Here is a 27,649-nt window from a genome sequence, read left to right on the forward strand (position 1 = left end):
CGCCGTCCTCTCCGTGTTCGTCGCCTACACGCAGACCATTGCGCCACCCGCTGCGCAGCCGATCTCTCTCTCCATTTCCGGTTCACTCTCTGTTTTCTCTCTCGCTTTATTCCATCAGAGCCGCTGCATATGGCGTACCTCTCTCTCAGATTCATCGACATCTCTGATCCAAAATTGAAAGAGAACTCGCCTCCCTCTTTCATCTCTCAATTTCTCCGATCTGTACTCGTTGCCATTGCGCCGCTGCACCACGCTCCAAATCGCAGCGCCGTCGCCTCTCCGTCTGAACCGATCGCCGCCGTGCAGCCGTCGTCGCTGCTGCCAGCACAGAGCCGGCGCCGCACCGCCTTTGGCTCCTTATGCACCCCGCCGTCGCTGAGCCCGTGGACCACTCCGTCGTCATCTCTTCTCCCTCCATCCAACTCTCTCAAACACAACTCCTACCATCTCTCTTTCTCTAATTTCTAACTCTCTCATTTTTCTTGGAATTGATTGAATCTGATTAAACGTGGAGTCATGGAGAGAGATATGTATAGGTATAAACTGATTTCATGAGATCATGGGGAGGTAGAAACCGATCAGAAGCGGATTTTGTGGAACAGAAATTGGGTGAGAGTAATCTCACGTTTAATTCTTGCATATTCAAAGTGCGCTCAAAGTTGAAAAATTGATAAATGTCTTGGACTCATAGCAAAGGGTTTCAAATTGGGCTAGGAAAGAATAATTGTTTCAGCCCAAAATGTAAAGTCATTCTCTCGACGAAAGAAATTAAAGAGAAAAAAATTCAGATGCACAACGATGTCCTTTCGATGACAAATATAAAGGTAGAAAAAAATCGGGGTGTTACTGGTCCACCCTAACTTTGAGCTCGGCTAGCTCTTTAGCTAAAGAGCTTTCTTCGGCCTCTTCAATGGCAGCTACCCTCTTCATGTTGTACCTTTCTTTTGACCACCCCCTGCTGTTGGTGGCGAATTCCTCGATTACCGCCATGGTATCCTCACTCGTCTTCCTCAAGAATCCTCCATTTGCACCTGAATCAAGCATAGCACAAATCTTCTCGTTAAACCCATTATAGAGGATTCCTACCTGATGGTCCATGGTGAAGCCGTGGTTGGGGCACTTTCGGAGAAGAGCTTTAAAACGAGCAAACGGCTCGTAGAGGGGCTCGTCATGGCCTTGGATGAACTGGAAGATTTCGCTCTTAAGCTTCAAGATAGTGCCCGACGGATAGTACTTGTCGAGGAATGCAACTACGATGACCGCCCATATGGAGACCTTTTCTATGGGCATGCATTCAAACCACTCTATAGAAGAATCAATCAATGAAAAGGGAAAGTGTCTTACCCTTATGGCATCGTCGTCGATACCATTTAATTTCAGAGTGTTTGCGATTTCCACAAATTTGGCGGTTGGCATCCTCTGCGGCCCTACCTGCAAAAGGAGTTTGCTCGACCCTTTGAATAAGGGTCATGCACAACTCAAAATTGTTAGCGTCAACACGAGTTTCCACAAATTCAAGTAATCATATTCCCGTGACTGAACATGTTCATCACAGGTACTAATTCCTTGTTCTTCTTTTCCAAAGCCTTGCGGGCTGCCCTCTCCGCATCTCTCTCGTCCATCAGCATCAGGACAATCTCCTACAGCTTCTCGAGGTCTGTTTTGTCACCCATTGATCCTGATCCTTTTTCACTTCTTATTTTCCTACAAGTTCTAGATCGAGCGGTTCTGGACTGTCCTTCCCAGAGCGCGTTCGCACACAAAACCTGTAAGAATCAAAAACAAAAAGAAATTAACACTAAAAATAAAAACAGAAAGCAATTAAAATCCAAAGTAGTAAAATTGTCCGTTTGAAGATATCACTCCAAAGTGAATTGTCTTCCCCGGCAACGGCGCCAAAAACTTGATGCATTATTTTTTTTAGCACTAGATAAACCTGCAAGTATAAAGAGTATATATAGTATAGCTAAAGGTCAGTACTGGATATCGAATACGGGGAAAACCAACACAAAGTGTCTATCCTCTACTAAAACCCAATTACTATCTGGAGAACCGAGACATTTTGAAAACTGAAAATATTTGAGAGCAAATAACAACTAGATGCAAATAAAACATAGAGATAAACGATAGAGATAAGGGGAATTCCTGGGATGTTCGTTCACAGTAATGGTTATACAAATTCCAAACTACAATACCCTAGCATAGTTATTACTTTGATAGAACGAGTCATCTAGCTAATGCTCATGCGATACAAATGTTGATTACAATATTAGGGTTGTCAATCCAAACACGTAACTCCAAAATGCTCCTAAGACCCTTGAAAAGTTTTCACTCTCAATTAACAGTGCCGTTTTAAGGGAAGCTAACTGTAGCGTCTACTAAGTGGACCTAACTCGCTAGAACTCTCTCACAGTTATGAAACAAGTTATATTAAATCATACATAATTATGTCACTCAATCATGTAGCATCACGAATACTTAGGGAAGAATCAAAGTTAAAATAAAACGGATATTAAATACTCCCTCCGTCCATTGAAGATGACCCACTTTCCTTTTTAGTTTGTCCCAACTAAGATGACTCATTACTTATAATGGAAACACCTTTATCTCTACTTTATTCCCTCTCTCTTACTTTACTCTCTCCTCTCAATACACAAAATAAATTTGCATAAAATCTCGTGCCGCCAAGAAAGGGGTCATGTTCCTTGGGACGGAGGGAGTAGAAAACTGGAATTGTATAACCAAAGTCGGTACTAACACATCCCTAGAATCCTATGAGTTTAGTTACACATAATGAAATAAGTTAAACAGATAGATTGAAGGGAAGAAAATTTGAACATAAAACTAAAGCAAATCAAACCCGTAGGTTAGAAAATTTGAACATAAAACTAAAGCAAATCAAACCCGTAGGTTGAATCCTTGTCGTTCTTGATGTTCTTGAAATCCTTCTTCAACTCCTTGCGCAATGACGTACTCTAACGTTTGATCTCTGGGAATTATTTTGCAAAAAGAAGCTCTCCAATTGATGAAGCTTGAGGTCCTATTTATAGGGAAAAGTCAATCCTCATTGTAGAAGGAAAAGTTCTTCAAGATATGGTAAATCTTGGAGCAAATTTAGGTGAAGTCGGATTCGCCGCCTTTCTCCGGCGGGACGCCGCACCTTGGCCGGCGGTCGCCGCGCTGCAGTCCAGAGTCTCTGTTCCTTCGGCGGCGGACTGCCGCATGATCTCCGGCGGTCGTCGGGCGAGACTCGTTTCCAAGCGTGAATTTCCGAGGCGGGCCGCCACATAGCACTGACCGCCGGGCGCCGGCGGTCGCCGGTCGCCGTTTGAACTCCAGAATTCCAAACTTTGCATTTTGACTCCCTTTTTCGGCTCAAATATGCACATTTCTCATAAAACACGTCAAAATACCAAATGTATAAAATATGCAATTATTGGACATGTAGTGTGATTTTGTTATTAAAAACGGACCAAATAATGGCATTAAAACCGTGAAAAATCAAAGCGTATATGTGTGAGGGAGGGAGTACTATTTAATTGAAATTTCCAAAAATATCCTCTATAACCACATTGCGCAATACAACAGTGGGCGAGAGGACCGAAACAAGACACACAATGCGCAATTCTAGAACCCACATTGAGCTACAAGAAGACCTAATCAAACACATTTGGGCGAAATTCAGCCACGAGTAGTGGGTTTTTTTAATTTTTTGAATTTAATTATGTAATTTTAAAGTTTTAGGATTTTAATTATGTAATTTTTAATTTTTAGGATTTTAATTATGTAATTTTTAATTTTTTTTGTAATTTGTAATAGTATTCCGGGTATTTTTAATGCATTTTAGTATTGTGGAAATGTTTTTATTCAAATTGAATAATAGAATGGAGGGATCCTTGAGCATGTCCTTGTGGAAGTGCATGGATGTGGGTGTTGTGCTCTTGCCAAAGAGCAGGGAGTAAAAAATGAACAAAAGTGGGTCCGGGCCCACATCCATGCTCTTTGGCGAGCATGGATGTGGATGCTCTAAGTGTTCACACCTAAATGAAAGCTATGAAAGCTAATTTTCTTGGAAAATGACATCAAAAAGACGGCATCTAAAAAGTCCTAATTAACTATTCCCTTCGTCCCACTTAAGATGACACATTTTTCTTTTTAGTTTGTCTTAAATAAGATGACATATTTCTACTTTTGGAAATTTTCTTTCTCCAATTAATACATTCAACCACTTTTTCTCTCCCAATTAAATATCCAACTCTCTTTCTCTATCCATTTAATACTTACACTCATATTTTTTTCTCTTGAATTAAGCACACTAACCAACAACTCCTAAAATCACGTGTCGACTAAAAAATATGTCATCTTAGCCGGGACGGAGGAAGGAGCAATATTGGAGACTTTCTAAAGTGACTAAGTGATATGAAAAGCATGAGGGAGAAAGTTCAAATCTGAATTTGGAAGTTCTATGTCAATAAATGAAAAGGATTTGTACTTGTTGCTTCTCTTAAGCTATTATCCAATGGTCACTAGTTGATGACAACTAAACTAAACACACGTTAAAAGGATTAGCATTTTAAAATCAAATTTTTGGGTTCCTAAATAAACTATGACACCAAATTTAAGTGAGATAAAAGACTAATTAGCTACCACACAACTAACAAAGCAAGAGAAACAAAAAATCAACACTTAAACTACCTAATTATGCACTGAAAACACCAAATTGAAAATTGAAACTTAAAGACTCATTGAAGAAGATAAAGAAAGTTTCATAACCTTTAAATATGGTGAAAGAGTACTCAAGAACCGAACTCATCAAACTCATGCAAAATCATAGGAAAATGACACCTGACGAAGCGCTGAAAACACACAACACCATGGCTGATTTTTTTGAAATTTTCCAACTCTTTCTCCACGTTTTTTAACATAAATTAACTAAGCGAATGCTTGAGAAACAGATTTTAGAGATTAGATATTTTAACTAAAAAAGAACATAACAAACACTAGAACTAATCAACATGCTAAAACCCGAAAATCAAACAAGAACTAACTAAACCTTAAAACACATTAAATACACAAACATTTAGAGCAATAACTACTTGAAATAAGCTTCTAAAACAAGACAAAAAACAATAACTAAGAGTGAGAAAGGTCAAAAGAACTCCAAAGTTAAGAACAAGCAAATAAAGAAATAAATACTACTACTCCCTCCGTCCCATAATAGATGTCATAGTTGGAGAATGGCACAAAACTTTAGGAGATGTTATTTTGTGTGTTAGGTGGAGAGAGAAAATAATATATTTATATTCATGCGAGAGAGAACTTTTACCAAAAAAATGTGACATCTTTTGTGAGACAAACTAAAAAGGAAAGTGTGACATCTATTATGAGACAGAGGGAGTACTAAATTACTACTACTTCAAGTCTTTAACCCACGGTGAACAAAAGATCTTGGCAACCTTAAGTTTGAAATCTCTCTTCTTAAGGAAGAGAGAGTTTTCTAGAGAGAGAATTCACTAAAAATGAACTAAACTAAGTGTTAAAGTGATAAGTGGTCTTGGGTACACATGTCCCCAAGAGTTTTGAGTAATTTTGGTACATATTTTCTATTAAAAGATATTTTCCCTTCTTTTTACTTTCCAAAGGAAGATATGGTTTTTACTTTCCAAAGGAAGATATGGGTGCGTGTAGCAGGTAAGAGCTATCCTTGATAAGTGTATCGAAGTAGCTTTAAGCATTCTCCCGTCTGGTTCAAACCGGGCAATCCCACGGCATGGGCAGTTTGGGCTTCTTTGCCTTCTTCCTTCACTTTCTTCTATTTCTTGTCATTTTGCTCTCTTTCTTGCATATTTTTCTTTTCATTTCTTCCTTAAGCACCTTTCGAACATAATGCTCCATTCCCTGCCAAAAAACATTTCTTTCATGCAAATATTCAACGTATAGTGCAAATAGTAATCAAATCCAAGTGACAAAAACTAGCCTATCAATTGTCCCAACTAAAGCGATACATTTTCATTTTTTTTTATAAAAACAACACTCTTTTTTTTCTCTCTTCTCCTAATTTGCTCTATCCACCCTGCTTTATTTCATAAAATTTCGTGCTTAAAAGAAGCAGCCTCACTTAGAGCATCCACGATAGCCACGCCTTTTCCATAGGCTAGCATTAGGACTAGCTAAAAACATCTTCTGCCACTTCATCAAGGACTTTCCACTGCCTGTCACATCATCAAGGACTTCCCACGGTCCAGTAAAAGGCTAGCCGACACCCTAGCCCTCCCGAGAAAAAAACACCAAAAACAACAACAACGAAATGAATTGGAGAAAAAAAAACATGGAAAAAAATGAAATGGGAATAAGGATATTTTAGAAAAAAATTTAAAAAAATAAAAAAATAAATAAAAAATTATTGCGTGGATGAGCGATCGGCTAGCCGCTCTTGTTCGCGCCCTAGCTTTAGGGCGTTTGTTTTTCATCCGTCGGGCTAGCTCAACGCAATAGCAGACTAGCCGAGCGCCCTAGCCGCACGCTAGTGGCTATGACGTTGGCTAGTCGTTATTGTTGATGCTCTTGAGGGAGGACGAGGTAGTATAAAATACTAGTACATTTTTCCTCATTTTTTGTTGGTTGGGATTTTCAGCTACTCAAGAGGCTACCATCATTTTGCTTTTTATCATTCACACTCGCTAATATTTGTACCAATGTTTTAAAAACCAGACCGGTAAGCGAACCGGTGTAGCTTTCGGTTCACGGTTTAACTGGTCGGACGGGTCGAACCACTGGTCGAGCCGAAATACTGTAGCATATATATAATTAAATATATATTATAATATTAGTATACATAATAACTTAAAATGACATTAAATCTACACAATTACATGTAAATTCATTTTCAATAAACTAATTTTGTTTAACAAAATATGTAAACATAACAACAAATTAAAATAATAATTCAAATCATTATTTACATCATTCTTAATTCTAACATAATATATAATATATTATAAAATTAATAAGTAGTATAATACTTTCTCTTAACCCATGCGCCACATGTCCAATTGCAAAATATATAAATCAACATAACTCATATTTTTAACATAGAAATAAAATTATAAATTTTTAAAATCAAAATGTTTTCCCATTACCTCCTACTGCCACACGACACCCGTATTTAAATACCCTAACCCTAATATAACTCCCTCACGTCGCCGCCATCAGTAAAATATCCCCACCCCACTTCAACATTTTGAAATCATCTTTCTCTTCATAGTTTCTCTCTTTTTCTATCACTCTTTACCTCGTTTTACTTTTCAATTCCTTATTCCGTTCCTCACTTCGAGCTATTTTATTTCTAAATCCTCATTGATTATCCTCTAAATCTATGCCCAGCGTGAGAAGGGTGCAAACAGGAGGTAAACAAGATCTGAAAATGTGGATTTACAAAAAGAAAATTGGGAAATCGGTTCAACCGGCCAGCGGTTTCCGGCCCAACAGCCTGGTTTTGCCGGTCTAAAACGGTTCAAAAATGCAGCAGTTTTGATGTGCAAATCGGACCGGTGACCTTGCCAGTTCGCGGCCCAACCGATCGGACCGGCCGGTCCGATCCAGTTTTTAAAACACTGATTTGTACTCATACGTCACATAAAAATAGGTTATAGTGTTCTTTTTCATAGGTCCCATATAATAATCTATATTTACTTATGTAAATCTCTTACTCCTTCCGCCTCTAAATATTTGTCATTTATCTTTATGTTTGTCCGTTCTAAAAGATTATCATCTTTCACTTACTATTTTTTATAGTGGACTATATATTCCACTAACTTATTTTCACTCTCATTTTATTATAAAAATATTATATAAAAGTAAAATCTACATTTCACTAATTTTTCTGACTCATTTACTATTATATTTTTTAAGATCTTTGTCGAATCAAATAATGACAAATTAACATAAATGATGGAGTACTACAATTATTAAAGATCATATCAATGTATATAAGACGGAGGGAGTATCCAATTTTGACGGTGATTGTTTAGTTATGAGTTATCTATTGCATTACTATTGTACTACTCCCTCCGTCCCGCTTTAGCAGTCCCATTGACTTTTCTGCACTCGTTTTGTAAAAATGATAATAAATAGTTAAAGTGGAGAAATAATAAAGTAAAAAAGAGAATAATATCTACATTATTCTCTTTTTTACTTTATTATTTCTCCACTTTAACTATTTATTATCATTTTTACAAAACGAGTGCAGAAAAGTCAATGGGACTGCTAAAGCGGGACGGAGGGAGTATTTTTTTATGACCTTCATATTCGTATAGTAACGTTAATTCAATTTTATAATTTTAAATTTACGGATTCATCTGGATAAATTCAATGTTATCTTTTTCCATTTTCTATTTTGGATTGTTAGTTAATTATTTTACGACAAAAATTTATATATTTAATTTTTCTTAACCAATTCTATATTTTAAATTTATACTTTTTCAATCATTTAATTTATTCTCTGATATTTTATTTTGTCATTTACCTATTTAATTTATTCTTATCTCCTAAATTTTTACCACTTAAACTCTCTAAGAATCACTGTCTTAAATCTTATACTCAAAACAATGTGGACAAGATTTTTGAGTAATACTCTCTTCATCCATGATTAAATGTCTCATTTATGATCGACACGAATTTTAAGACATTGTTTAACTTTATGTAGTAAAGTGTGTTGAAAAGTTAGTGGAATGTGGTGCCTATTTTTATATATTAGTTTTATACTAAAATGTGAGTAAAATGAGTTAATGGGATGTTGGATTGACTTACCAAATATAATAAAAGTGAAAGGGAACATTTATAAAAAGAAAAAATTGAACATTTAATGGTGGACGGATGGAGTAATTTCAAATAATTTTTAATAATAAAAGTTAAGGTTTTATAAATAAAAAATACTATATTTGTCCCATAGAAATAGATCATATTTCATTTTTCGTTCGTACATACAAATAGTTCTGACAATCTTTTTCTTCTTCTATTTTACTTTTATCATTTATGGATCTCATCATCGAGTATACAATTTCAACTATTTTTCCATCTTCTCTCTTATTTTATTAATTACACATTAATATTTATGTCAAATCTAAATAATACTCCCTCCGTCCTAAGGAAGATGACCTTTTTTTTGGGCGGCATGGGATTTTGTATAATTTTATTTTGAGTGTTAAGTGAAGAGAGTAAAGTAAGAGAGAGGGAATAAAGGAGATATAACGGTGTTTCTGTTTTAGATAATGGGTCATCTTAATTGGGACAATCAAAAAGGAAAGTTAATCATTTTTAATGGAACGGATAGAGTATATTAATATGGAACCGAGGAAGTACTTCCTATTTTTTTAAAAGTCAATATTTTTTGAATAAGATATTGCCTTGGGTTCCCACAGGATGACAGGAGTAGTGGCCGCCCTCGTGAATTGATGCGTTTCAAACTTTTGAGGTGATTGTCATTGTGAATGGCACTAATAATCATCTCTATTCAATATTTTTTGAATAAGATATTGCCTTGGGTTCCCACAGGATGACAGGAGCAATGACTACACTATCTTATAAAGGTACTACTCTCATCTGATCCATGTTCAATGTTTCATATTCTCTCCGTTCTTAGTTAATTGATACATTTTTCTTTGGCATAGAGTTTAAAAATAATATATTAAATAGATGGTGGAAAAAGTAAGAGAAGATACGATAAGAGATGAAGAAAAAATAAAGTAAAAAAGAAGAATTATTTTTTGCTAAAAATAGGAATGACTCAATTAACTTGAAACTTCTTAAAATAGAAAAATGACTCTATTAACATGGAACGGAGGGAGTATCTTTTTATTGGACAGTCGGTCCATCATATTTAACTTACACTATTTTAGTAACTGGATATCATATTCTACTAACTTGTTCTAATCATAATTATTATAAAATTAATACTCCCTTCGTTCTAAGGAAGATGATTCCTTCCTTGAGGGCACGGATTTTTATACAATATTATTTTGTGTGTTAAGTGGACAGGGTAAAATAAGAGAGAGTGAACAAAGTAAAGATAAAGATGTTTAGCAATGAGTCATCTAGATTGAGACAAATCAAAAAGGAAGATGAGTTATCTTTAATGAGACTAAAGAAGTGGTATATTTATAAGTGAAGTTCACATTTCACTTACTCGTTCTAATCACAATTATTATAAAATTAATACTTATAAAACTGAAGTTACATTTCACTACCTTTACACTCACTTTTCTTTACAAAATAACTCAAAATTTGCACCGAACAAATATGAGATATTTAGATGGAAACTAGAGGAGTAGTCAAGGGTGGAGTAGATCGTAAGCCTTACCGACAAAAAAGGTGTTACACGCATTCGTCTTATTTTCATTATACCAAACACGACCCAGTTCAAGTTTTGTTTCCATATTTTTGTAAATATACAAAACGACAAGTTAAATCTTCGGAGTCCTTATCTTTGAGATTGGTGTATAATTACACGCATTAATCTTATATATTTTCATCATACTACATGACCCACTTCAAGTTTTGTTCCATATTTTTGTAAATATCCTTCCCAATTCATTTAAGATAGTGAGAGAAGTGTGAAATATTAATCTCACAATCGCAATTAAACATGGATATGGCTGAATATTTCTTGAATTTAGAAGGCAATGGCATTAATCTTTTGATAATTACCCTATTGATCGCCATCCCTCTCGTCTTCTTACTCAAAAAATCTGAAGCTCCTCCACCACTCCCACCAGGCCCAAATCCATGGCCAATCATAGGCAACATCAATCATCTCCTCACCCACAAACCTCTTCACATCTCCTTAGCAAATCTCGCCCAAACCCACGGCCCTATCATGCACATCAAGCTCGGAACACAGCACCTCATCGTCGGATCCTCCCCGGCCGCCGCCGCCGAAATCCTCAAGGCCAACGACCGCCACCTCTCGGGGCGGTTCGTCCCCCACGCCGTGCCCAGAACGCCGGCCCAGATCGACACCGTGTCGTTCTGGGCCGACTCCACCAGCCACCACTGGAAGAGCCTCCGCGCACTCTGCCGCGCGGAGATCTTCGCGGCTGCGGCGCTGGATCGGAGTGGCCGCGCGAGGGAGGAGAAGGCGGCGGAGCTGGTGGCGGAGATGAGGCTGAAGCGAGGTGTGGTGAATGTGGGGGAGATGGTTTGGGCGACGGTGGTTAATATGTTTAGCAATGTTTATTTTTCGAGAGATTTGGTGGTTGGGTTTGGGGAGAATCCGATGGCTGATGTTTTGAAAGGGATCGGTGAAGCGTTCGATGCTAAGGATTTGTCGGATTTGTACCCGTTTTTGAGGGTGTTAGATCCTCGGGGTTTGCGAAGGAAATATATGGAATGTTCGAAGAGGATGTGGGGAATATGGGAGCCTATTGTTAGGGAGAGGAGAGTCTCGGAATTGAAGCACCGTGATTTTTTGGACACACTTATTTCCAGAGGTTTTGGTGATGATCAAATTAATCACTTGTTAGAGGTATGGTATCACCCCTTTCCAATCTATTTTATTTTGTAGAGAAATATGTTATGCATCATACTTGAATTCCCTCCGTCCCATTATAAGTGACGCGTATTTTTTTTGGGCTATCCAACTATAAGTGACACATTTCTTTTTATAGTAAAAAGATAATACCCTATCTCTCTTTTGCTTTATCATTTTTTCTACTTTTTCTCTATTGTTTTCTCATTTGTACTATATTCTCTATTTATTTAACCACATAACTCAACTACAAAAAGAATTGTGCGCAAAATAAATGTGTCATATATAATGGGACGTAGGAAGTACTACATATTTTGGACTTATGTGAGCATCAATTATGAGTGGTCTTTTATTTAGTACGCATATTTGTTGCCTTATATTCCCTTCCGTTCCATAAGAGTATGCACTTTTGATTAGACACAAGATTACTACATAATTAGAAAATAAAAAAGATATACAAGAAAGCAAAAGTAATTAAATTATTGTTGGTGGAGAATGAGTCTCACCTCATTAGAGAGAAAAGAATTTTCAAAATTATAAAGTGTATACTTTTGTGGGATGAACTAAAAAGGAAATAGTGCATATTCTTATGGGATGGAGGATTATGTATTTAGCTTGACTCTAATATAGTTCATTATATGGAATTTAGAGATTAAAAACAATGACTTCATCTGACTTAATTTAAAATTCGGAGTTCATTATAAGTTTGTTATTAGTTCATATAATGAACTCCGATTTATCTTATTAGGATGTTGTTCAACACAGTCTTGATGTTAGTAAATGACTATATAGCATAACACACACACATACATAATCTATGCCACCACCACAGGATCTGTTCTCAGGCGGTATACACACAACAAGTTTAACCATCATCGAAACAATAACGGAGCTTCTCACATCACCACATTCCATAGCTACACTCAGACAAGAACTGGACGCTGCATTCGGCGGTCAAGATTCACTCACTACAATAGCCTCCAAAATCGACAATCTACCATACCTCCAAGCCTGTATTAAGGAGACGTTGAGGTTGCATCCTCCGGCCCCGTTGATGCTCACCCACCGCGCCTACACGGCCTGTCTCGTCATGAACTATACCGTCCCACGCGGCGCCCAGGTTCTCATCAATGTGTGGGCGATTGGGCGCGATCCGACACTATGGGACGACCCTCTGCACTACCAACCAGAGAGGTTTCTTGGCTCGCCCATCGACTTTAAAGGGAACAATTTCGAGTTTCTTCCGTTCGGATCGGGGAGGAGAATTTGCCCCGGAATTAGCATGGCTACCAAGATTGTTGCACTAGAGGTGGCGACGTTGGTTTATTTTTTTGATTGGTCAGCTCCGGTGACTAATGGACCGTTACTTATCACTCCTAGAGTAAGAAAGTGAAGTTTTTACCAATCACAATATGATGATAAAATTGTGTATGCATGTATAATGACCATAGTTGTCGCAACTCACTCAATATCATAATATGTTTTACTAGTAAATTTTATAGTATTATTAATAAAGAGGACATGTTGCTAGTTCGTTTATTATTTAGATTTACATATCTAATGTCACATTTCACAAAATGAAATTGTATGCAATTACGCGCCACAATAATCAACAACAATAGAACAAGAACAAGAAAACAAGTGATGGAACAGTCTTGATTTAAGAAAACCAAATAAAAAACTCTTATTGATGATTGTGTGCAATGTTTTAAAAACCGGACCGGCAAGCGAACCGACAAAGCTACTGGTTCACGGTTCAACTGGTCGGATCGGTCCAACCACTGGTCGGACCGTTTTACTGTAGCATATATAATTATATAAGGGTGTGTTATATTGCTAACTAATTCTTAAATTGCTAACTACATCTAAATGATATGTCTTGTATCATTAAAGTAATGCACAAGATCATTCATCTAAGAATATCAATACGAAGCACAAAAAATGTCAATTAGGGGATATTAGTGTCAATTAACAAAAAGTTAGTTATAACCAACTTTTTAAATGTCAATGCTTAATTGTGTCGACATTTTCAATGAATCGTATTGATATGTTTAATAACTAATACACTATATCGACATTTTGATTCAAAATCATAATTTTGGTAGTTTTAAATAATAATAAAAAGAAATTACACATAGCAATTTATAAACCACTAGATCTCTACATATCTTATGGTTTTAAATTAGTTGGAGTTAGCAATTAAAGGTTAAGTTAGCAATTGATTACTCTCCTAATTAAATATATATTATATAAATATACCAAATTTATTATATAACAAAATGTAGTTTTTATCAAATTCAAATATATTTTCATGTAATTTAGTGGAAAAAAATATTATTAAACTTAATTGATGATAAGTATAATTAAATTTTGAAGAAATATAAATATAAATTATATAAATATATACCTAATATATTAAAAATTATATTTAATTAAATATATATATATATATAACAATATTAAAATTTAGTGTAATAAATTATTATTAAAGTTTATTAAATAACAAATTTAATTAACATATTTTATTTACAATTAATTACAATGAATTAATCAATTTATAAAAAATAATAATTAATCATAGAATGAATGAAAATTTATTCATTGATTATAAGAATAATTAAAGTTATTGTTATACCACAATAATTGAAGTGGTATAGTGGTAATGGAGTTGCACTTAAATACATGAGGTTTATGGTTCGAATCTCATTGGACACAACCGCTCAACCTCTCGGCGGTTTTAGTTGATGAACCGGACCGACCGACCTGTCCCGTCCGGTTTTTAAAACATTGATTGTGTGTGTGTCAACAAACGCGAACCGGTCTGACCAGCCGGTCCGGTCCGATTTTTAAAACACTGATGATTGTGTATGTGTTAACAAACTGAACTACACAAACGTGACAAGAAAACAAACGGTTCTATTGCTAAGCGTTTTAACGGATTTTGTGAAGCCTCCAACGGAACTACATTTACCATTTTGGATTCTCCCTCAAATTAGAGCAGGTGTAAATATGAAAAGTTTTTAACCAATTACACACCACTAATAATGTGGACCCCACAATCCACTAACACTATTTCCGCTATCTTTTCTCATCTATCTACAAATTACACATTAAAACCTGTATCATTACAAGTTTGTCTATTTTTTTAAGACATGAGTATTTATTTACCTAATTAACAGTGTCGAGTGAAGAGTGGCTCGGTCACTAACCCTGCTTCTGATGAGAAGATGTTTACTCGGGGTGGATAGTTCCAAGGAATGTGTCAATTACCAAGTACATTGTATCACTCGGTAACGTACCGCCCAGAGTTGGTGTAGGCTTGGATAAATAGCGAGATGTTGATTAATGTGTTCGACGTGTGCTCAGTAAAAGTGCGAAACCAATAGTGTTATTTTCTTAAGTACCGTCAAATAAGGTCACAATTTTTATAGCGATAAAACCATGGCTCGTATATAAAAATGTACTCCAAAGCCCAATTATATAACGGTGAATTCGTATAAAAAATGATACACCAAAACCCAATTATATTGGGGGGAAATTATTAGTACCATGAGAACAGTCCACATCTCACATACATTTGAAGAGAGGAATTTTTGCACGTGTGTCGCAGGCACGTGTTCTCCTTTCAACAAGATTTATAGTTTCCCACTTTTGCAACAAATATTACCAAGTATAAGCGGCAAGAGAGGAGTCGGACCCACAGAGACCATGGACCTACTCGAGATTGTTTCTACGACACAAGTTTTGTGTTAGCCACCACGCTTTAAGCACTTGAATATGGACCTAATTACTAGTGTAGGAAACTTGAACTTTAAACATGAAAACTAAGTTAGGGAGCTTAAACTAATCTAACTAAGAAAGCATGAAATGAAATGTAATCCCGACGTCGGAGTTGTCAATTCCTCCGTCAGGGCTACAGAGCTAAGCTACATGGATCTAAACATCTAAACTACCAATTGCGAAAAGCATCCAAGAAACACGAATAAATAACATCATCAACATGAAAATAAACCAAAGCTTCATAAACTTGGAAATAAACCGAGATCCAACGGCAAAGTCGTCAATTCCTCCATGAAACTCTGGATCTAACTACAGCGTCTCAAAAGCGGCAAAGAAAGCAAGGATCCAACATCAGAGTCGTCAATTCCTCTGCCGAAACCATTAAATCCAACTAGAAAGAGAAGTGGTGAAGGAGATGGAGGCGTCAATTCCACCGTTCAAACGGCCAACACACTGTAAATCTACACTAAAATCTTGAATACATGAAATTAAATGCAAACAGGAAATGAAATAAACCAAAGCTTCAATAAACTGAAAATAAGTGAGATCCAACACCGGAGTCATCAATTCCTTTGCCGAACCCATTAAATCTAACTAGAAAGCAAGGTGGTGAAGCAGCTTCTAAGATGGTGGAGTCAATTCCACCGTCGAAATGACCAACGCACTGTAAATCGCACTAAAGTCTTGAAAACATGAAATTAAATGTGATCCCGATGTCGGAGTTGTCAATTCCTCCGCCAGAACTACAGAGCTAAGCTAAGAAAGTAGTAATTAAACTAAGCTAAGAGAGCTCCCTACCTAAACTACGATAGCGTTAAGCGCCCTTCTTTATTGTAAAAAACTTCTTATTTATAGAGAGGATTTAACTTCAACCCTAAGGCAACTTCTTGTCCGATTTGACCATTTAACCCTTGCAGTAATTTAGGATGATCCAGCAGATACGTCTTCATGTGGTGGCTTGATCCAGCTGGCACCATCTACTTGATCCAGCTTGATCAGTTAGCATGGCTGCCTGGTATGGTCATCCCATCTAGGCCCTCTTGATCCGCTTGTCTCCAACTGATCAATTTGTCTTCAGATTTGACCATTTTTTGCTCCTTTTCCGAGTTGATCAAGTTGTTCTCGCATTCTGCCGCTTCAACACTTTTTAGCTCTTGCACACTTAAATTCACCACTTTTTCGCACATTATTGATGCACTTTTTATTAGCATAAAAATACCTACAAGTATACAGGGTAGATCTAGTGTAGCTAAAGGTCAGTACTAGGATATCGAACACGGGGTATATAATTGCAACTGGCTATTATGTATTAAACGTCAAATACTATCTAGAGAAACAAGAGAATTTTGGATTTTTGAAAATAAAAACAATTAAAAGCAAGTAAACAACTAAATGCAATTAAATCACAAAGATAAAGTATGAGAGATAAGAGAATTCTGGGGATGTGCGTTCACAGTTATGGTTATACAAATTCCAACTACTATACCCTAGCAAAGTTTATACTTCAATAGAACGAGTCACATAATTTACGCCCATGCGGTACAAGCGTAGATTACTAACACTAGGGTTGTCAATCCTATACCCTTGAAAAATCCTCACTCTCAATTAACAGCGCCATTTTATGGGAAGTTAATTGTAGTGTCTGCTAAGTGGATCTAACTCGCCAACCTCCTCTCACGATTATGTAGCAAGTTATATTAAATCTTCATCGAATGTGTCACTCAAGCATGAAGTATTACGGAACTTATGGAAGAAACGAAGTAAAAACAAAATGGATATTAAATAGAAAACGGAATTGTATAAACCAATAAAAGTTACTAATATATCCCTAAAATCCTATGAATTTGGTTACACATGAAAGAATGAGCTAAAAACATAGATTGTAGGAAAGTCATAAAGAATAAGAACTAAAGCAAATAAAACCCTAAGGTTGAATCCTTGTAGCTATTTGATGATCTCTTGCTTCTTTCTCCAACCCCTTGCACAAAGAAGAACTCTCAAATTTATGCTATGGATTTAATTGGCTAAAAGATGAAGGATTAGGGTTAGAGGAGGAGCTATGAAGGCTCCCCTTTTGGGGGCTATGAATTAGTGAATATTATGAATTAGGTTATGGGGTGTATATAGTCTTGAAAAGGATTTAAACTTGGTAAAAAAGTCTCCTCCAAGCAATAATAAAGATGAAATTTTTGTGCCCCATAGTAGAAGGAAAAGATTTGGCTTCACAAGGTAATATCTTCTTTCCTTCTTTAAATTTCCGCCTAGACTGCATTTGACAGGTTTGCGCGACTTTGGTAGAATGGCCATAAATTTCTCCACAGAACTCCGATTGAGATGATCTTGGTACCAACGCGAAGCTATTTCGAATACAAAGAGAATGACATATAGAAAGCCCTGGTAGGACTTTAGGATCGCCGAAAAATTGAGTTTGAAGACAGCTGTCGTGCGCCACGTTTTCCCAGCGGTCGCTGGCAAGGGCCCAGCGGGCACTGGAGAGAGTTAGAGAGTTCTGGAGTGCTTTTCAGCGACCGCTGGCCGCTCCAGCTTCCGAACTTTGACATTTTTATGCCTTTTTTAGCTCTATCTTGCACATTTATCACAAAACACGTCAAAATACCAAAATAGACAAAACATGCAAATAATAGACATGTAATGCAACTTTGACACTCAAAACAGACCACAAAATGACCTTAAAATAGTGGAAAATCCGAGCGTAAAAAAAGAAACTGGAGTTAGACTAAACCAGACTTAGGTTATACAATTCTGTTTTGCTATTTAATATCCGTTTTGTTTTTACTTCGTTTATTCCCTAAGTTGTTGGATAATGTTTTACGTTTGAGTGACACATTCTGTAATGATTTAATATAACTTGCTACATAATCGTGAGAGGAAGTTGGCGAGTTAGGTCCACTTAGTAGACACTACAATTAGCTTCCTTAAAACAACAATGTTAATTGAGAGTGAGGACTTTTCAAGGGTCTTAGGAGCTTTTAGGAGTTACGGATCTAGGATTGACAACCCTAGTATTAGTAATCTACGCTTGTGCCGCATGGGCAAAACTTAGGTGACTTGTCCACTGAAGTAAGAACTGTGCTAGGGTATTGTAGTAGGAATTTGTATATCCATAACTGTGAACGCATATTCCTAGAATTCACTTATCTCATATTTCCATCTCTGTATTATTTGCAAAAGTTGTTTATTACCGCTTTCAATCTGTTTTTTATTTTCAAAAATCCAAATTTCTCTCGGTTTTCCAAATAATGAAAGACGCTTAGTAGAAGGTAGCCAATTGGTGATTGTTTTCCCTATGTTCAATATCTAGTACTGACCTTTAGCTATACTATATATACTTTGCATACTTGCAGGTTTATTTAGTGGTAATAAAAAGAGCATCAAGTATCTAGCGTAAAACAGGAAATGCGACAAATCTAAACCAGATCCATGCAATTCAAGCGAAAGAAAAACATATCAACAGAAAACTGCTCCTGCGCCATGCAACTGACCTCTCAAAATCAGATCCAAACGTAGACTAACTAAAATCAGGCAGATCTAAACATCTAACACAAATTGGAACACTATCTAAATGATCGGCGAAAATCAAACTGAACTAAACTTAAACAAAACAAGCTCCAACTCAGAAAACGTCAAATCCAAACCAACATCTATCAAAAACTCCATTTCATAAACAAACTTCAACAACTCCTGCTCAAATCCAAAATTCCAACATCATATTCAAAGATCAAACGATAGAACCACTTGCATACGAATTAACTAAGAGCGAAACTCAAAAACAACTGTAGATTCAGAGATTAAACGGGAACTAAAACTGAAAACTAAGTAAACAATGTATCAACCCCTCGGGATTTAGGAAAACATAAACGAACAAAAGTTTCTTTAAGATTAAGCTTCTTCCTTCCTAGACGAGGAAGAAGAGAGAGATGTAGTGGTAGAACTTCTCCTTCTGCTACTGCTATCCTCTTTGCTCCTGCTAGCTTGCGGTATGAAATGAGTGTTGATCGACGATATGTGGTGAAATGGTGACGAGTTGGTGATATGTGTGTCTCATTTCTTCTACTATTTATAGGACGGCTTGGGGCACCAATCCCTAGGATAAGATCCTCATGATTTGGCATTAATGCTCTTGCATATGAAGACATTCTTCTTTCTCTCTCCTATGACTCATCCCTTGCTGCTTCCTGATTTCAACTTCTCTTGATCAACTCATACAGCTGCCAGGTCCAGTCGCTCTGTCTATCTTCGCTTGATCAGTTTGCTTCAGTTCTGGGTAGTTTTTCCGCTTCTTTCCCCAATTGATCAAGTCGCCCCAATGCTTAGCCGCTCTAATGCTTTTCAGCTCCCGCACACTTAATTTCACACTTTTTCCAACGTTAATGCCTCGATTGGTGTAACATCCACCATTAAACCATGCTTGAAACGAGCTCTATGATTTGTCTTTATGTAGTAAAGTGTGTAGAAAAGTTAATGGAATGTGATGCCTACTTTTATAGTATATTAGTTTTATAATAAAATATGAGTGAAATGAGTTAGTGAAATGTAGGGTCCACTTACCAAATATAGTAAAAGTGAAAGGGGACATTTATTGGCAGATGGACGAACAAGAAAAAATTGGACATTTAATGGCGGACGGATGAAGTAATTTCAATTACTCCCTCCGTCCGCGAATAGGAGTCCCGTTTTTCCATTTTAGTTTGTTTGCGAATAGGAGTCCCGGTTCACTTTTACCATAAATGGTAATAGGATCCCACCTTCAACTAACTCATTCCACTCACATTTCATTTAAAACTAATATATACAGGTGGGACCCTTATTCCCCTAACTTTTTTCTACCCACTTTTCTTAATATTTATTAAAACTCGTGCCACCAAGGAATGAGACTCCTAATGGCGGACGGAGGGAGTAATTTTTAATAATAAAATTTAAGCTTTTATAAATAAAAATACTACATTCGTCCTATAGAAATAGATCATATTTCTTTTTTCGTCTGTCCCATACAAATAGTCCTCCATTTATGACAATCGTTTTCTTCTTCTATTTTACTTTATCATTTATGGGTCCCACCATTCACTATACAATTTCAACTATTTTTCGCCTTCTCTCTTACTCCCTATGTCCCAAGTTACTTGAGTCGTATTTCATTTTTGGTTGACTCAAGTTACTTAAGTCGTTTCTCTTTTTGCCTAAAAATAAAACATCTAATCACACCTATTTTATTCTCTCTTTTACTTTACATTTTTCATCTCTCTTACTTTATTCTCTCTTCTACTTTATATTTCTTTAGGTGGGGTCGGGCAGGGTGGACCGACCCCACCACCAGCCAACGGAAATCCATTCCGCCCTTTGAAGTCACCGCTATCCCCACACCAGAGCGGGAAAGAAAGTTGTCACTCTTCTTAATAGAATAGTTTGAATAAATGAGGGGAAGAACATGAAAAAATTGAAATGCGGAGAATGAAAATGGAGTTACAGGCGAGAAGAGGGAGAGAAGAAGATCAAAAGGAAAAAAAGACTCATTATGAGACCCACACGTTTGGTTAGTTGAATCACTTATATTTTTTTAAATTGTGTATTTAATTACTGGAAATGAATATAATAGTTTTAATTTTCAATTTTGATAATTCACTTAAATAACCTTTCAAAGTGTAATCACTAATAAATGAATACTACTAGTGTAATTAATCAACTGTAATGGCTACTAATATAAATTAATACCTAGTATAACTTTAATACTGCAACTATTTCTTTTCAAAATTAATAAATTGGTAATTATATATACATATCTATCTTATTTTAATAAAATAGGAGTAATAAAAGTAGATAATTTCAAAATATTTAAAAGTTGTGTTTAATAATTTCACAAATTTTTAATTAATTATGAGACCATCAGAAGTAGTATTTTAATCTGATTTATTAAATGTTAAATATCTATTTTCAATGACGAATTATTTATCCATTTTATTACTTTTTGTCTAAAAGACTTATTATCAAATTATGGAATTTAACAATTTAATTTTTTTAAATGAAGTAAATAAAGGGATGCATATTATTTAAGGCGAATTGTGATTTCTAAGCTACTTATTTCGACAATATAATCAAGATTCAAGCATGAAAATGTATTTACGACGACTATGATATTTACGATACGTTGTTTGATCACTTTCACAGGATTTATGAGAAGGACGGCGAATGAGGAAGCAACATAAAAATAGTATTATCCATTATGTGTTATCCTACGAGTTTGGTTCCTGGATCTACCATTGCATGGGACGGAGGGAGTATTTTTTTTAATTACATATTAAAATTCATGTTAATTCTAAATGACATATTTATATGAGACGGGGGTACTACCTATTTTAATAAAATTCAATATTTTTTGCATACTTTTTTAATAAGATAATGCCTTGGGTGGGGTCCCCACCTGAGCAATGGCCGCCATCGTGAATTGACACGTTACAACCGTCATATGAGGTGATTGCATTGTGAATGGCACAATAATCAACTGTCGCTGAAAATGACTACTCTATCGGATCCATGTTCAATGGATCGAATCTTCTTATTTGGGTTGGCCATCATATTTTATTTGGGTTTTGGCCATCATATTACACTTGCACAATTTTAGTAAGTGAACTTTGTACTCCAATAACTTGTTCTGATCATAATTATTATCAAATTAATAGTATATTTAAATTGAAGTTTACGTTTTAATAACTTGTTCTAATCACTATTATAATAAAATTAATTTGACATTTCACTAACTTTACACTCACTTTCCTTTACCAAATAACTTAAAATTTGCACCGAACAAATATGAGATTTTTAATACTCCCATCGTCCATATAAAATAGTGCAATTTATGTACAATACGGATTTTAATCTATAATTGATAAAGTAAGAGAGAAGGAAGAAAAGTAAGAGATCAAACGATCAGATCCAAACCAGCTTCCATCAAAAACTCCAAATCATATCAAAATTGGTAAAGTAAGAGAGAAGGGAGAAAAGTAAGAGATAAGGAGAAAAAGTAAGTGAAATGTAGTGTTAGTGGAATGATGTGTAGGGTTATTATTTGTTAAAAAAAATTCAAATGAATGTGCTCTATTTTTTGTGGATGGCCAAAAATAGTAATTGTGCTCTATTTTTTTAGACAGATGGAGTTAGAGATGTCAAGTGGGTCGGGCCGTCCCAGCCCGACTCGGGCCCGCTGAGGCCCGCCTAAATTGAGGCCCAGCCCGGCTTAGGCCCATGTCTGAGGCGGGCTGGACTGGGCCGGGCTTTTTAAAAATTTTCTTAGCCAAGCCCGGGTTGGGCTGGGCTTTATTTTAATTTTGTGTTTATGTATTTTTAAAATATCATAAATGTATTATATGCAAAAATAAAACATATAATTTGTATTTATATTTCATTAACTAAATCTAAATTTAAATAATGTGTTTAAGTTCATGTTATTGATTTGTATTTACAATATTTTTCATATTCTTTATTCTATTTAAAAGAAAGTGTATAATTAAAGGAATAACCAATATTGTTAGTTTTATTAGTAGATAGTGACACATGAGTTGATGTTGCATTTTATAATAACAAACCTAACAAATTTTAAAAAATTTATAATTTTTCATCAAATATCAAGGTTTGAATACGTAATATTCTTAAAGTTAAACTTCAAAATCATCTTTTTTACCTCTTAGATAAAAAATATATATAAGAAAAAATTAGATATAATCAAAATTGAATGTCGCAATCATGATTTAGTAGGAAACTTTTGTTGATATTAAACTATTGTTGTTTGAATCAATTCGGAGACACCAAAAAAATTGGAATAATAGACAAAATTAACATATCTCGTGCACAAGATGACATGCATAAATAGGAAAATATACTATTATTAGTAATTAATCACCAAATTACATTAAAAAACACTAATTATAGAAGATGGGCCTCTTATGGGCTCGGGCCTGGGCTGGGTTTACAAAACGGCACAATTGGAGCCCACTCAACTAATGAGCCCAGCCCAGGCCCACTTCGTTTCACTGGTGGACCGGGCCTGGGCCGGGTTGACAACTCTAGATGGAGTACTAGGAAACTAGAGGAGTACTATAGGGTGGAGTAGCTCGCAAGTCTTACCGACAAAAAAGGGGGGAAGAGATCCTCTGCAGTGTTAGGAAATACAACATATGATGCTGTAGTTTAAACGCAGCTAGTAGGGAATGAAACGCAGCAAATGCTGCAAATTTTCTTTTTTATAATAATACTCTACTATGGTTATTTAATACTCCGTTAGAATATTGTTTTCATTTAAACATTTATAACTATTGTAAAATTTAGTTTGTTTGATAAAATTTGGTTGACACATCACATACAGGAATTGAAACGCAACAAATTTCTCTTTTTATTTTATATTGAAATATTTTTTAAAATATTCACAAATATTGTAAAATTTAGTAAAATTGATGAATTAAAATAGGTAGCAATTCTAATTATCATATCATCCATTATAGGATTTAAATTTTTATTTGATATTTTTATTTTTTTTTAAAACATAGTACTCCCCTTGTCCCACAAAAGATGTCATACTTGTGGGATGATACAGATTTTAATAGGTTTTATTTTGTGTGTTAAATAGAGAAAACAAATATATAATTTTTATATTAAGTGAGAGTGAACTTTTTTCAAAAATGGAAATATAACATCTTTTATAAGACAAACTAAAAAGGAAAGTATGACATCTATTATGACGGAAGGGGTAATATATAACTAAAATAAAAACAAAAACCAATGATATGATACTTACATTCCAAAAAATGGCTGATTACCGCGCAACAAAGTGCTCGATATAAAGGGTGAAAGTGCTCGGTTAACGGAAAATACCAAGCATATTCCGAGCACTTTAGGTGGTTGATATTTGCTTCGTCGGAATATTATAATTAGAATCGATAAGTATTTTTAATTTAGCAATCTAACTAAATTTTTATGAATATTTAATTGATAGATACTTAGTCTCGGTAAGTATTTTAAATTATCAAACTAACTAAATTTTACAATAGTTATAAATATTTAAATGAAAACAATATTTTAGCGGAGTATGAAATAAACATAGTGGAGTATTATTATAAAAAAGAAAATTTGCAGCATTTGCTGCGTTTCATTCCCTACCAGCTGCAATTAAACCACAGCATATGATACTGTGTTTCCCAACACTGCAGGGGATCTCCTCCCAAAAAAGGCGTTCCTTGGTAAAGATTTTTAAACAATGTTTAAGTTGGTGTATAATTACACGCATTCATCTTATATTCTACTTACCAAACACGACCGAATTCACGTTTTGTTTCCAAATTTTTTGTTTCCATTTTTTTGTAAATTTACCAAACGACAGGTTAAATCTTCTGTTGACATCTTTCCAATCCTTCCCAACTCAACAACCGAAACACACACTGAATTTCACTCTCCATCTCTTATCATGTGTTTCAGTTTTTCATTTTAGTTTGTCTTATATTTTATTTCATTTTTACCATTTTTGGTAGTAGATCTCACATTACACTAACTTATTTTCATCCACATTATAGTATTATAAAAATTAATACTCTCACCGTTTCAATTAAATTGAGTCAAAATTTTTGGACACAGAAATTAAGAAATTGTATTGAAAAATACTGGGAGAGAAGAATAAAGTAGAAAAGGTAAAGAGAAAGTACAATAGGTGACGAAATAAAGTAAGAGTAATTTGATGTTTTATTTTTTATCAAAAAAAGATATTATTCATGTTAGTTGGGACGAAGGAAGAATAAAAAAATAACTCACATTCCACTAACTTTTTCAATTCATTTTCTACTGTTATATTTCCTAAAATTTGTGTCAAGTAGTGGAACACAGGGATTGAGGGAGTAGTATTTAAGCTAGTGAGAAGTGAGAAATATTAATCTCACAATCGCAAACATGGTCATGGCTGATGGCATTAATCTTTTGATAATTATCCTATTGATCACCATCCTTCTCTTCTTTTTAATCAAAAAATCTGAAGCTCCACCACTCCCACCAGGCCCAAATCCATGGCCAATCATAGGCACAATCAATCATCTCCTCACCCACAAACCTTTTCACATCTCCTTAGCAAATCTCGCCCAAACCCACGGCCCTCTCATGCACATCAAGCTCGGAACACAGCATCTCATCGTCGGATCCTCCCCGGCCGCCGCCGCCGAGATCCTCAAGGCCAATGACCGCCACCTCTCGGGGCGGTTCGTCCCCCACGTCGTGCCGAGAACGCCGGCCCAGATCCACACCATGTCGTTCTGGGCCGACTCCACCAGCCCCCACCGGAAGAGCCTCCGCGCACTCTGCCGTGCGGAGCTCTTCGCAGCCGCGGCACTGGAGCGGAGTGGCCGCGCGAGGGAGGAGAAGGCGGCGGAGCTGGTGGCGGAGCTTAGGCTGAAGCGAGGTGTGGTGAATGTGGAGGAGATGGTTTTGGCGACGGTGGTTAATATGTTTAGCAATGTTTATTTTTCGAGAGATTTGGTAGTTGGATTTGGAGAGAATCCGATGGCGGATGTTTTGAAAGGGATCGGTGAAGCGTTCGATGCTAAAGATTTGTCGGATTTGTACCCGTTTTTTAGGGTGTTAGATCCTCGGGGTTTGCGAAGGAAATATATGGAATGTTCGAAGAGGATGTGGGGAATATGGGAGCCTATTGTTAAGGAGAGGAGAGTCTCTGAATTGAAGCACGGTGATTTTTTGGACACACTCATTTCCAGAGGTTTTGGTGATGATCAAATCAATCACTTGTTAGAGGTATCACCCCTTTTCAATCTATGCACTAAATATTGGTTATATTTTGTAGAAAAATATGTTATGCATTATTCTTTACAGTAGTACTACATATGTGAATATCAATTATGAGTAGGTCTTTTATTTAGTCCGCATTATTTGTTTCCATATACTTTCTCCGTTCCACAAAAGTATGCACTTTTGATTAGACACATGTTTACTGCATAATTGGTAAAGTAAGAAAAATATAGAAAGAGTCAGACCTCATTAGAGATAATAGAGTTTCCAAAATTAGAAAGTACATACTTTTGTGGGACATATTAAAAAGTAAATAGTGCATACTCTTTGTGGGACGGAGGAGTATGTATTGACTCTAATATAGTTCATTATATATTAATTTAGAGATTTAAAAATAATGATGTCATCAGACATAATTTAAAAATTCAGAGTTTATTATAAATTTGTTATTAATTCTCATTATAATGAACTCTGAGTTCTCTTATAATCATGTTGTTCGGCTTTTAGCGTTTAAAACTAGTTTGGTATTGATCACGATCGATGTTAGTATATGGTATATAGCATAACACACATACAATGATGTCACCACGACAGGATTTGTTCTCAGGAGGTATACACACAACAAGTTTAACCATCATCAAAACAATAACAGAGCTTCTAACATCACCACATTCCATAGCCAAATTCAGACAAGAACTCGACGCTGCATTCGACGGTCAAGACTCACTCACAACAATGACCTCCGAAATCGACAATCTACCATACCTCCAAGCCTGTATTAAGGAGACGCTGAGGCTGCATCCTCCGGCCCCGTTGATGCTCACACACCGCGCCTACGCGGCTTGTCTCGTCATGAACTACACCGTCCCATGCGGCGCCCAAGTTCTCATCAATGTGTGGGCAATTGGCCGCGATCCGGCAGTGTGGGAGGACCCTCTGCACTATCGACCGGAGAGGTTTCTTGGCTCGTCCATCGAATTTAAAGGGAACAATTTCGAGTTTCTTCCGTTTGGGGCGGGGAGGAGAATTTGCCCCGGAATTAGCATGGCTAGCAAGATCATTGCACTAGTGGTGGCGACGTTAGTTTATTTTTTTGATTGGTCAGCTCCAGTTACTAATGGACCGTTACTTATCACTCCTAGAGCAAGAAAGTGAAGTTTTACCAATCACAATGTGATGATAAAATTTTGTGTGTATGTATAATAACCATAGTTGTCGCAACTCATTCAATATCATAATATGTTTTACTAGTAAATTTTATAGTACTATTATTAATAAAGAGGACATGTTGCTGGTTCTTTTATTATTTAAACTGTTGGAAAATGTTGGAAAGAGAGACAACATTAATATGCCGCCCAACATTCATTATGGAGAGTTTCTAAGTGGTGCATAGTTTCAAAACTTTGTAGAGTACCAATTTACATTTATTGGTGTACTAGAATATTCTCCTTCACCCTATGAATACTAGGGTCATGAACTTTTGGAGGAGACAAGTTGAATGAATGAAATTCTTCCTTTTCTACAATTTACTCTTTTAACATGGCATCAGAGGAA

General features: G+C 35.9%; 2 protein-coding genes across 2 annotated transcripts; both read left to right on the plus strand.

The window, feature by feature from the left end:
• Positions 1-10,522: 10,522 nt before the first annotated feature.
• LOC125187003 ((S)-N-methylcoclaurine 3'-hydroxylase-like protein) lies at positions 10,523-13,064 on the plus strand. Its single transcript, XM_048083502.1, has 2 exons — positions 10,523-11,521; positions 12,357-13,064. Exons 1-2 carry the CDS (start codon positions 10,643-10,645, stop codon positions 12,915-12,917), a joined length of 1,440 nt encoding a protein of 479 aa, XP_047939459.1. The 5' UTR covers positions 10,523-10,642; the 3' UTR covers positions 12,918-13,064.
• Positions 13,065-25,249: 12,185 nt separating this feature from the next.
• LOC125189955 ((S)-N-methylcoclaurine 3'-hydroxylase-like protein) lies at positions 25,250-27,371 on the plus strand. Its single transcript, XM_048087168.1, has 2 exons — positions 25,250-26,101; positions 26,690-27,371. Exons 1-2 carry the CDS (start codon positions 25,250-25,252, stop codon positions 27,248-27,250), a joined length of 1,413 nt encoding a protein of 470 aa, XP_047943125.1. The 3' UTR covers positions 27,251-27,371.
• Positions 27,372-27,649: the final 278 nt, after the last annotated feature.

The sequence above is a fragment of the Salvia hispanica genome, chromosome 5 (assembly GCF_023119035.1).
Source record: "Salvia hispanica cultivar TCC Black 2014 chromosome 5, UniMelb_Shisp_WGS_1.0, whole genome shotgun sequence".
Taxonomy (NCBI): Eukaryota; Viridiplantae; Streptophyta; class Magnoliopsida; order Lamiales; family Lamiaceae; genus Salvia; species Salvia hispanica.

Bases quoted from the DNA above. Each gene is read 5' to 3' on its own strand.
- LOC125187003 (XM_048083502.1), top strand. From the start codon at position 10,643: ATGGATATGGCTGAATATTTCTTGAATTTAGAAGGCAATGGCATTAAT. The intron at 11,522-12,356 runs GTATGGTATCAC...CCACCACCACAG, and splicing joins AAATTAATCACTTGTTAGAG to GATCTGTTCTCAGGCGGTAT.
- LOC125189955 (XM_048087168.1), top strand. From the start codon at position 25,250: ATGGTCATGGCTGATGGCATTAATCTTTTGATAATTATCCTATTGATC. The intron at 26,102-26,689 runs GTATCACCCCTT...TCACCACGACAG, and splicing joins AAATCAATCACTTGTTAGAG to GATTTGTTCTCAGGAGGTAT.